This window comes from Microcaecilia unicolor, chromosome 5 (assembly GCF_901765095.1).
Source record: "Microcaecilia unicolor chromosome 5, aMicUni1.1, whole genome shotgun sequence".
NCBI classification, from domain to species: Eukaryota; Metazoa; Chordata; class Amphibia; order Gymnophiona; family Siphonopidae; genus Microcaecilia; species Microcaecilia unicolor.
The window spans coordinates 142,983,883-142,996,545 of NC_044035.1; the positions used below are offsets into that span (position 1 = coordinate 142,983,883).

The window sequence follows — 12,663 nt, forward strand, 5'->3', positions numbered from 1 at the left end:
CCCCTGGCTACATGAATGAATTGATCAACCTCCCTGCTAGAAACAGATCTATCTCTTCACGAACTTATCTTAACCTGCACCTTCCCAATTGTAGAGGAATTAAATACAAGACCTACTACGCATCCAGTTTCTCCTTTTTGGGCAGCCAGCTTTGGAATGCTATACCCAGACCAATCCGATTAATAAACGACTTCTTGCCCTTTAGAAAAATGCTGAAAGCTCATCTCTTTAAGCAAGCCTACCCAAATGCCCCAACTTAATCTCACCAACTTCCACCCCCAATTCTGTTCTGACTTAAATACCAACCTCCCATCCTTCTCTTTCCATCTCTCCTTAATTTTATCCCTCCTTACCCTTTCTCCCAAATTACACTATCCTATCCTGTCTACCCTCTTTTATCCTAGTCATATATTATCTAGCTCAACTTATCATACACTACTAAGCTCAACTTTATATTGTTTTGCTACCGTTTTATTAAAATTCTATTAACTTTGTATTTCAAATTACTATGTAAGCCGCATTGAGCCTGCATTGTGTGGGAAAGCGCGGGGTACAAATGTAATAATAATAATAATAATAATACCTCTTCCAGGGGAATCAAATATTTATATCTGTGTCACTTAGAAGTTATTAGTACAGAAAAGACACAAAAACCAAGTAGAGGACACAAGACAAGCCAGAAAAGGAGTGACCGATTATTAGGAAAAACTGTATTTTTCCAATGTTTATCTAATAAACATTTTTTTAATTGGGTTGTTTTTATCAGTTTAAATCTAAAATCAGATGACCTATATAGTTTTCACATTGGTATCAATGCACAAACAACAACGTGGATTTAGTATTTAAGATTAACAAACAACTTCATTTCAATTCATTAAACTACATACTATTTTGAGGCATATTTTTAATTTGTTCTCTGAACAGCATCTAAGGTAAAATTATGTATCATACCTGATAATTTTCTTTCCATTAATCATAGCTGATCAATCCATAGACTGGTGGGTTGTGTCCATCTACCAGCAGGTGGAGATAGAGAGCAATCCTTTTGCCTCCCTATATGTGGTCATGTGCTGCCGGAAACTCCTCAGTATGTCGATATCCAAGCTCCATCCGCAGGACTCAGCACTTAGAGAATTACATCCACAAAGGGACACTCTGCCCAGCTCACCACCGCCGAAACGGGGGAGGGAAATTAACCCAGCTCATCCCCACACAAGTGGGGGAGGGGAATCCGTCCAGCTCATCCCCGCGGAGCGGGGGAGGGACACCACACCCGCCGATGCAGGGGGATCTGGCTTATCCTGCAACCGCAACCGCGGGAGGAGCTGACTGACCCTAACACCACCGAAGCGGGAGGGGTACAAAGCTGCCCTACTGCCGCACAAAGCGGGAGGGAGCGCCGGCAGAATTTAAGTCTCAATCCAGCCCCGTAAAACGGAGGGGAGAGGAATGCAGCAGCTCACTGTAACACAAATTCGTCTCAACTCTTGAAGAATCCATTGAAAAACTTGAACACGAAGTCCTCCTGAACAGGAACTGAAGACTAAACTTGAATCTGAAATGCAACCAGAATATAAACAGTACAGATATCTGGGAGGGGCTATGGATTGATCAGCTATGATTAATGGAAAGAAAATTATCAGGTATGATACATAATTTTACCTTCCATATCATCATGCTGATCAATCCATAGACTGGTGGGATGTACCGAAGCAGTACTCACCCAGGGCGGGACATAGAAATCCCTGACCGCAACACTGAAGCTCCAAACCGGGCCTCCGCCCGAGCAGCCACAGTCAAGCGGTAATGCCTGGAGAAGGTATGGGCTAATGCCCAAGTTGCCGCCTTGCAAATCTCTTCCAAGGAGACGGACCCGGCCTCTGCCATCGAGGCCGCCTGAGCTCTAGTGGAGTGAGCCTTCAGCTGGATAGGCAGCACCTTCCCCGCGGCCACATAAGCCGCTGCAATGGCTTCCTTGACCCATCTTGCCACTGTAGGCTTAGCAGCCTGCAGACCCTTACGAGGACCTGCAAACAGGACAAACAGATGATCCAACTTCCGGAAATCATTGGTCACTGCCAAGTATCTGATGATGACTCGTCTCACATCCAGATATTTGAGAGCAGAGTATTCCTCTGGGTAGTCCTCCCTACGAAAGGAAGGGAGACAGAGCTGCTGATTCACATGGAAGCGAGAAACAGTCTTGGGCAGGAAGGAAGGCACTGTGCGAATAGACACTCCTGCCTCAGTGAACTGCAGAAAGGGCTCTCGACATGAGAGTGCCTGGAGCTCGGAAACTCTTCTGGCTGAAGTGATAGCCACCAAAAAGACTGCTTTCAACGTCAGGTCTTTCAGAGATGCCCTTGACAAGGGTTCAAAAGGCGGCTTCTGCAAGGCTCTTAGCACCAGGTTGAGATTCCACGCAGGCACCACTGAGTGCAGAGGAGGGCGCAGGTGATTAACTCCCTTGAGAAAGCGCACCACATCTGGCTGCGAAGCCAGGGAAGCACCCTTCAGGCAGCCCCTGAAGCAAGCCAGAGCCGCTACCTGGACTTTAAGGGAACTGAGCGACAGGCCCTTCTCCAGACCTTCTTGCAGGAACGCCAACACTGAAGAAATTGGAGCAGTGAAGGGAGAAAGTGAGCCTGCTTCACACCACGCTGCAAAGGTACGCCAAACCCTGGCGTAAGCAGTAGAAGTAGAGCGCTTCCTCGCTCTCAGCATAGTGGCGATGACCTTGTCTGAGAAGCTCTTCTTTCTCAGACGCTACCGCTCAATAGCCAGGCCGTAAGACCAAAGGGGGAGGGATCCTCCATCACCACGGGACCCTGATGCAACAGGCCCTGCTCCACTGGCAGCCGCAGAGGATTGTCCACTGAGAGCCTGATCAAGTCCGCATACCAGGGACGTCTGGGCCAGTCCGGACACACCAGGATTATCCGGCCCGGATGCTTTGCCACCCGGTCTAGCACCCTGCCCAACATGGGCCAGGGCGGGAACACATAGAGAAGCTCCTGTGTCGGCCACTGTTGGAGAAGAGCATCTACTCCCAGGGATCGAGGGTCCCGTCCTCTGCTGAAAAAGCGCGGCACTTGGCAATTGGCCGATGACGCCATCAGATCTAGGCTCGGCTGGCCCCAGCGCTTCGTGATGTCCAAGAACGCCTGAGCAGATAGCTGCCACTCTCCGGGATCCAAGGTATGGCGACTGAGAAAGTCCGCCTTGACATTCATGACTCCGGCAATGTGGGCCGCTGACAACTGTTCCAGGTTCGCTTCCGCCCACTGGCATAGATTCATGGCCTCCTTGGCTAGAGGGGCGCTCTTGGTACCTCCCTGGCGGTTGACATAGGCCACAGCCGTGGCATTGTCCGACAGGACCCGTACTGGCTTCAACGTCAGTACCGGGATGAACTCCAAAAGCGCCAACCGAATGGCTCTGAGTTCCAGGAGGTTGATAGACCACTTTGCCTCTTCAGGAGACCCGAGCCCCTGCGCTGTCCTTCCCAAGCAGTGGGCTCCCCAGCCCGACAAAGAGGCGTCCGTCGTGACGACAATCCACTCCGGGGTCACCAGAGGCATTCCTGCAGACAACTTGTCTGTCTGCAGCCACCAGCTCAGCGCCTTGCGCACTGCTGGGTCCAAGGGAAGGCGCACAGCATAATCCTCCGACATCGGAGTCCAGCGCTGCAGCAGAGAGTGTTGTAGTGGTCTCATATGAGCCCTGGCCCAGGGCACTACTTCCATCGTGGCCGTCATAGAGCCCAACAGCTGCATATAGACCCAAGCCCGAAGAGGAGAGGCTACTAGGAACTGGTCCACCTGAGCCTGAAGTTTGACAATCCGATTGTCTGGCAGGAACACTCTGCCCACTTGGTTGTCGACTCGAACTCCCAGATACTCCAGGGACTGAGTCGGGCGCAGCTGGCTCTTCTCCCAGTTGATGATCCACCCCAGGGAGCTCAAAAGAGCAACCACCCGGTTCACAGCTTTGCCGCACTCTGCATAAGAGGGGGCTCGGATCAACCAGTCGTCCAGATAAGGATGGACTTGTACTCCTTCCTTTCGCAGGAAGGCCGCGATGACCACCATTACTTTGGAGAAGATCCGCGGAGCAGTAACCAACCCGAAAGGGAGGGCTCTGAACTGGAAGTGTTGGCCCAGGACTGCAAAACGCAGAAAGCGTTGATGAGGAGGCCAGATGGGAATATGCAGGTACGCTTCCTTGATGTCCAAGGAAGCCAAGAACTCCCCTGCCTTCACTGCCGCTATAACAGAGCGGAGAGTCTCCATGCGAAAGTGCCGCACTTTCAAGGCCCGATTGACCCCCTTGAGGTCGAGGATAGGCCGGACAGAATCTCCTTTCTTTGGTACCACAAAGTAAATGGAGTAACGTCCCTTGCCAATCTGATTTTCTGGCACCGGAACGACCGCACCCAGGCGTATCAAGTTGTCCAAAGTCTGCTGCACTGCCACAGCTTTGACCGGAGACTTGCAGAGAGAGAGTACAAACCCGTCTCTTAAGGGTCGGCAGAACTCTAACTTGTAGCCGTCTCTGATGACTTCCAGAACCCAAGCGTCTGAAGTTACCCTGGTCCACTCGCCCAGAAATGAGGACAGGCGTCCTCCAATCTGCACTGGGCCATGGACCAGGGCCCCGTCATTGGGTACGAGACCCTGGGGGAGGACCGGAGGGCGCACCTCCGGGACGGCGGTCTCTGCGAAAGGAATGCTGCTTGGGGGAGAAGTTCCTTTTGAAGGAAGAGGGGGCAGAGGAGCCCGACTTGCCCGGGCGGTACCGACGGGCTTCCTGAAACCGTCCTCTGGAGATACCGGGGCGAGCACTGGCCCGAGCCCTGACCTCTGGTAACCTCTTGCCCTTAGACGTGCCGAGATCGGTCACGATTTTGTCCAGCTCGACCCCAAAGAGCAGCTTGCCTTTAAAAGGCAACTTTGCCAGGCGGGACTTAGAGGCGTGGTCCACAGACCAATGTTTCAGCCAAAGCCAGCGCCGCGCAGAGACTGTCTGAGCCATACCTTTAGCCGAGGCTCTCAAGACATCATACAGTAAGTCTGCCAAATAAGCCAAGCCCGATTCCAGGGCCGGCCAATCAGCCCTCAAGGAAGGATCCGAGGGGGAAGCCCGCTGCACCATCGTCAGGCACGCCCTGGCCACATAGGAGCTGCAAACTGAGGCCCGCAAACTTAAGGCAGCCGCCTCGAAGGACGACCTTAAAGCCGCTTCCAATCTTCTGTCTTGGGCGTCCTTTAGGGCCGTGCCACCTTCCACCGGCAACGCCGTTTTCTTAGTCACCGCAGTGATTAAAGAATCCACGGTAGGCCAAATAAAGGCCTCACGTTCACTTTCAGGCAAAGGATAGAGGCGGGACATAGCCCTAGCCACTTTGAGGCTCGCTTCCCGGACATCCCATTGAGCCGAAATTAAGGTGTGCATGGCATCATGCACGTGGAAGGTTCTAGGCGGGCGCTTCGTCCCCAGCATAATGGCAGAGCCAACAGGGGCTGAGGGAGAGACGTCCTCTGGAGAGGAAATCTTCAAAATGCTCATGGCCTGCAGTAACAGGTTGGGCAAATCCTCTGAGCGAAAGATCCGCGCTGCAGAGGGGTCATCCGCTCCATCCAAGCGGGAATCCGTCTCCTCCAAGGAATCCCTAAAGGACCGTTGGGAGAACTCAGATACGCTGCCCTCATCTACATCAGAGGAAACAGCGTCCTCTAAGGCCTGGGAATCTACCCGAGGGCGTTTACTTCCGGGGGCCTCAACCCCGTTATCGGACAAGGGAGAAGGGGCAGCGTTTTGCATAAGGAAGGCCTGATACAGCAGCAAAATAAACTCGGGGGAGAAACCCCACAGACTGTGTATTTCAGCAGCCTGGGCCACAGCCCTAGACGCACCCTCAACCGGCGCTCGCAAGAGCGGGGGAGCAACATGCTGCGCATCTAAGATGGCGTCCGGCGCGACACTCCGTGAAGGAGCCGCGTGGGAAGAACGGCGCTTAACTTTAGCCGCTTTTTTGCCGTCGCCCAAATCAAGGGCGGCCATGGCATGAACGTCTCCCAGCTCAAGGGCTGCCCAAGAAGAAGCCGTCCGAGCAGAGTGGCCGGCCAAGATGGCGGAGGCGAGCAGCGGGGGATGGGTGTTTATGGCGGGAAAAACCTCCGCGCCGGAGGAAGACCCGGGACACTGACCGGCCTCCAAACTGACACCCAACAAGGGCGAATCAGACTTTAAAACCCCCGCATCCCCGCTAGAAGCGCACACGCGGTCCGGGGAGCGATTCTTCGCGCCCTCGCCCTCCGACGCCATAGGCCACGTGGTGATCAATCGGGGAACCCCCTGCCCGCTATAAAAAGGTAAAAATTACCTGCTTCTCGCTCCGAGCTGTAACGACCTGGTGTCCCAGTGAGTAGCTGCAATAAACGTTTAAATAAACGTCGAAATAAGCGCCCTTAAGGACGTCCAAATTTTTTTTTTTTTTTTTTTAAACGGAGCCAGCGGGAGGGGGGAGAAAAGGAGGGACCTAGCACCACCAGGTTTGCACTTGCTCAAGAAGAGCCCTCAACCCCAGGCACTCATCAAAACCTAAAAATTAGGCTTGGAGGCCTAGCCAGAGCTGCTGCTGTGTGTGACCACCACCTGCTGAGATAGAGAACATACTGAGGAGTTTCCGGCAGCACATGACCACATATAGGGAGGCAAAAGGATTGCTCTCTATCTCCACCTGCTGGTAGATGGACACAACCCACCAGTCTATGGATTGATCAGCATGATGATATGGAAGTACAATTACACCAGTTGGCCACATAGCCTTCTGTGAGCAGACCTGGAGCAGCTTTTCTAAAACTCTAGCAGGAGTCAGCAATCCCTGACCACTGATTTCCCCTCCCTCTCAAATTGCAGGCCTCCAATTCTTCTTCCCACTCTCCCCTGACTTATCTCCACTATGGTAGACCGCCATGGCACAAATGAGCACATACCACGAATTATACCAGAGTCCATTCGCAGGTCTCACCTCCTGCATAGAAGTCTGAAGACAGCAAGGCCATAAGTGAATGCTGGCATAGCCCCGGCCTGTGCTTACAATGTGCCACTGTTATTAAGTCCATGGGAGGAACTGAGGTACATAAAGGTGGAATGGAAGTAAGACTAAGGCATTCATCCATTCCTGGAAATACATACTCCCAGCACATCAACAACTTTTATAGAGACAATGCCCACACCTATGCCTGTATTCCACTCTTTCAACAACTACTCCTGCCTTAAGCTACTCTAGTTCAAGCAGCTTGAACACGTCAATATATCCTTGCTGGCTGAGCCCTTGAAACGTCACGCGAGCTAAAATGTTAACATATGTCTAAAGTAAGGTATTAACATTTTTGGACTTAGTAACGAGTGATAAATAGTGGAGAAGATCATATCATACTAAACATATGCCTACTAAATCATAATTTGCAATCGGTATTCCTTCACTTAGATTGTGAGCCCACTACGGACAGAGAAAGTATCTGTATATAATATGTAAACCACTTTGGTTCTACCATAGAAAGGTGGTATATCAAATGCCTTACCCTGATTTACATATGAATACGTACTAGCATATTTTGATTTAGCATGCATGCCAGAGCTTGTCAGCATATACACAAAGTGCATGCTAAATTGCCTCAGTGTGCAAACTGAGTTCTAGTTGACAAGCACCCATAGCATTTATATGAAGCATTTTGGAGTTGATGTTCAGCCAGAGAGGTGACCAGCATAAGTTAAATGCCAGCACTTATCTTACTCCAGATATTCAGTGCTACTATCTGTAGATGTAACAGCGCTAATATACAGACAGTAACATAGTAAATGACGGCAGATAAAGACCTGTACGGTCCATCCAGTCTGCCCAACAAGATAAACTCATTTTACATGGCATGTGTTACTTTATATGTATACCCGAGTTTGATTTGTCCTTGCCTTTCTCAGGGCACAGACCGTAGAAGTCTGCCCAGTACTGTTCTTGTACTAAGTTCTGAAGCTAACATCGAAGCCCCTTAAGATTTACACTCCAGCCCATCCTTATCTATTCAGTCACGATCAGGGTGTAGACTGTAGAAGTCTGCCCAGCTCCCGTTTTGTTTCCCCAATTACTAGTGTCACCACCCAATCTCCGCTAAGACTCTATGGAACCATTCCTTCTAAACCGGATTCATTTGTGTTTATCCCACACATGTTTGAATTCCATTACTGTTTTCATCTCCACCACCTCCCGCGTGAGGGCATTCCACATATCCACCACCTGAGATCACTGTGCTAGAACTAGCCATTTAATTTAAACTAACTATCTAAATTATCTGTTTAGTGGCTGAATATTGTCGCTATCTAGATATTTTTGCCTGGCCTTACCTCACCCAAACCTGTCCCATAAATACATGGATATTATTGGGCCATTTAGGGATCCTTTTACTGAGATGTGCTAAAAAGTGCCCTTACCCTGCCCTTATGTGGCTCTTTCTTGCGTGCTAAAGCTATTTTTAGTGCAGTTGGAAAATGTCCAATTTTAGATTTTACAAATCAATGACCACATACTAATGTTGCCATTAGTGCATGGCTATTAAAAAAGACTAGTGCGTGAGCTCTTAGCGCTACCTATTTTGTAGGTGGTAAGGGCTCATGCGTTATTCAGCACGCCCAAATGCAGGCACACTTAATTGATTAGTGCAGAAATGTCCACTCTCTGCCCCCAGACATGACCCCTTGGCAAAAAAATAAAAAAAATTTTTTAGCATAGTTTGTGTACATGATGCAAAATCACCATGGAACGCCTTACTGTGTCCCGTGGTAAGCCCATTTCAACTGCGGTATGTGCTAGTGCATACTGCAGCTTTGTAAAAGGACCCCTAAGTGATTTAAATGGCCTGATATTTGTATATTTCCTGAAAACACATGGATAAGGAACTTAATCACTGGCCACCCAGCAGCCAGTACACAGCTAACTATCAATATCAGCAAATATGAGTTTTTATTTTATGTTTCAACGATTTTATTGAAGACAAATTAAACATACAATCAGAAATAAGAGGTACATATTACACAGAAAGCCTGTACCCTACAAACAAAGCCTTAGTACCTTAGTATACATAACATCATCTTCAAGTTTTTAATTTCCCCCCTCCCCATCCCCCCCTACTACCCTACCGTCCTTCCACCCTCCCCCACCTGTGACCTCCCCCCCCACTTCCCTTCCTCCCCCCCTCCCTTCTAGGTTACACTGTGTAAACTGCAAATCTCTAACATTAGGTGTCATTATGGCCAATCATAACTTATTAAGTACAAGACTTCTACCGCGGTGTGTGAGGGTGTTTATAAAAGGTCCCCAGATCTTTAAGAATCGATTTTTCCTTTTGTAGGAGCCTTTGGCTTCTTTCATCTCCCACATCATCAGTTGGTGTATTTGATTCCTCCAGTGCCAAAACTCAGGAGGTTCTGGTGAAGTCCAGGACTGCAAGATACATTTCCTTGCGAGCAAACAGAGTTTACGGCAGAGTAGTTTTTCGTCCGCTTTCAGGCCCCTAAATGAGCCAGGACAGTCCAGGACCAGTTGAATAGCTGTTCCTTGAATGTGGCCAGACAGCATAAGGGACAAAAATCTCTCCACTCTTCTCCAGAACTGTTGTACCATTGTGCATTCCCAAAATGCATGATAGTAGGTGTTTTCAGAACTATTACATTTCAAACAAACAGGTGTATGAATTCCTCCCGCTCTAAATAGTTGTACCTGTGTGAAACAGGCCCTGTGTATCACCCGAAAGGCACATTCTCGATAGAGCATCCCACTGACCAGTTTAGGTATTCCCTTTATATGAGCTGCAATGTCCCAATTAGCAAGGCTTGTCCCCACATCTGCTTCCCATCGTTGCCTAAGCTGGGCTAGCTCTTCCCCAGGCCTCAACGACCATATCTTCCCCTGAATGTCTGAAATACAGGGGGCTTCGTCTGAGAGCTCAATAAACAGCTCCTGAATCTTCTTGCCCAGGCCAATTTTTAGTGCTTCAGTATCTAAGGTCCTGATATAATGCTTCAACTGACAGTGAGCAAATATATCGCCCCATGCTTTATTTATGAGTTTTTATTTTAAAAAGTGGTTTAGAACACTATGAGGTGCTTATTGAACAGATTGAAATGAGAATAAATACCCTAAGAACTGTGGATTTCTTAGAACATACCTGAGAATCAGAAGAGTTCTGCTCCACAGAGGTCCCAAACTCCTGAGAAGGTGTTATTACAGGAAAACAGTTAGCTTGGTCTATGTCAGTGAGATCTTCTTTGGAAGTAGTCTGGGAAGACAATTCAAGACCACTGTCTGTAGAAGGACTGACAATAGCAGAGGTTGCTTCCGAGCTTCCAGTAGAGGTAGGAGAGGTGGCACTAGGAGTAGGAGCGTCAATAAAAGGTACTCCACCTATATATCAATTTAAAATTAACATTTTTAACAAACTGATTAAGAATGAATGAAGTACCTAACCATGCATAATCTGGAAGTAAATACAGTAACCAGAGGGTACTGGGTTTCTTTCAAAAAGATAAAACATGTCAGCTACAGTTGGGATGACGAAAAACAGAGTCCTGAAAGAGAAAAAGGATGCATCCCACATACTGTATAAAAGAAACATCTAGCAGCATACCAGCTTCTGGAGGGAGCCATAAGTCTGTGGCCTCTGTCCAAGGACTGTCTTAACAGCAGAGCTAGACAGGAAAGAGGAAGGTTTATAACAGGGAAAAATCTCAAATAGTTGTGAGAGAGTTTATATTGCTGTGGCATCAATTGAGGTTGGTTCCTGATTAAATGGAAGTTTAAAACCAGCAGGGGAAACTGCAGAGCAAAAAAAGAGTCCTAAAGTCAACTGCATAGCTATAGGACAGTGGTTGAATATCGTCACTTATCATAGGTGCAAACAACAATACAAATCACCCAATCTTGGACACAGTGAAGGAGCCTGCTCAATATTGGGGGTGTTCAGAACTCACTGGCACCCACAGAGCTGGCTCCTCTATGGCCCCTATACAAATAACACCCACTATTGCTGACATTTTAAAAAAATGCTGTCATGGCTGGGTCTGTATATTAACCTGAAAGTTGCTTACTAATAACTGATAATCTCTGTGGACAGCAGGATAATCAGTCACAAATGTAACATAGTAACGTAGTCATAGGCGGTCAGTGGCCCAACTGTTTGGGGAGGCTAAAGGGAGCGGGGTTAGGGATGGAGCCAGGGGCAGAGCTTATATCCACAATTCACAACACACAGAAAAAAAATAAGTAAAAATAAAATAATCGCAATTAATACCTTTTATTAAATTTAGATATTAGATATGTATCATATGTCAAAGAATAAAGTGGTTGCTCAAAGCATATACTAACCACAATCGCTCAACTGTATAACACTATGCACAAATTTGTGCAAAAACACACTCAGAACCTTACTGTACCATAACACTAGGCAGACCCTAATACACCAATATACCACCCATACGGAAAATGCAGACCATCAACAATATGAAACAAGGGATCATAGTATCACTATTCTCATGTAGACCCACAAAACACCCTTTTAGGGTGGATAGTGTTCACAATGAGCTCCTTTTATTAACGACTATATGTAGATCCTTCAAGAGGTAGTGTGTCATGATTTAGGACCTAAAACCCTTTCTGATGTTTTGGTGCCACCTCAGTAAGGCCAATACACAATTTCTGCACTGCAAAACACTATACACAAACTTGTGCAAAAACACACTCATAACCTTACCAAACCATAACAGCACTAATTCCAAGGACAGGACGAGCTACAACCTTATGCATGGAAAGGCAGCACTGTAATTACACCGGGCTCTAAAACACCAGTACACAACCTAGTGAAACAAAAAAAAAACAACCCAAAAAGGGCTGTAAATACTACACACTAGCAGAATACTGCACCTTGATTACACATGAAAAACACAGGACACAACAGATATAAAGGCAAAACTGGAAAATTACCTCAAGAAGTCAGACTCAGCATGCAGCAATACTAGAAAAATTGAAACTTACATGCAAAATATCACAGATGCACATTTCTAAAAGCTGACATATTCCAGTTAATAAATTCTGAATAAAATACTTTTTTCTACCTTTGTCGTCTGATCATTTAGTTTTTCTATTCGCTTTGGTCCCAGTGTCTTCTTTCCATTTGATATTTTTTCTCTCATCATGTCCACCATTCTTCTGTCCCCTTATGCGTCCTGTCTACCATCTGTAGCCCTGTCCCTATCCTTCAGTATCCCGATCCAGCTCTTAAATTCAGCAATTTTCCCTCCATCCATATCCAGCATTTCTCCCTCCACTCCATCCATGTGCAAGTACTTCCTGTCTTCCCTCCCCTCCATCCATGTCCAGCATTTCTGCTCTCTCCCTTCCACTCCATCCGTGTGCATCTCCTTCCTTTGCCTTTCCTTCCCTCCATCCTTGTCCAACATTTCTCCTCTCTTCCCTGCCCTCCACTCCATCCATGTCCAGATTTCTCCTCTCTTCCCTCCCCTCCATCCATCCATGACCAGCACCTTCGCTCTTTCTCTCCTACCCTTCCATCCAGTGTCAACCCTCTTTCTCTCTCCATCCTTCTACCC

At 47.8% G+C, this 12,663-nt stretch overlaps 1 protein-coding gene across 1 annotated transcript in view; it reads right to left on the reverse strand.

Moving 5' to 3' along the window:
- GBF1 (golgi brefeldin A resistant guanine nucleotide exchange factor 1) overlaps nt 1–12,663 on the reverse strand; it is a 573,313-nt gene that overhangs the window by 259,183 nt on the left and 301,467 nt on the right. Inside the window, 1 exon segment of the mRNA XM_030203372.1 lies at nt 10,227–10,462. Within this exon segment, the coding sequence (XP_030059232.1) occupies nt 10,227–10,462 (236 nt within the window).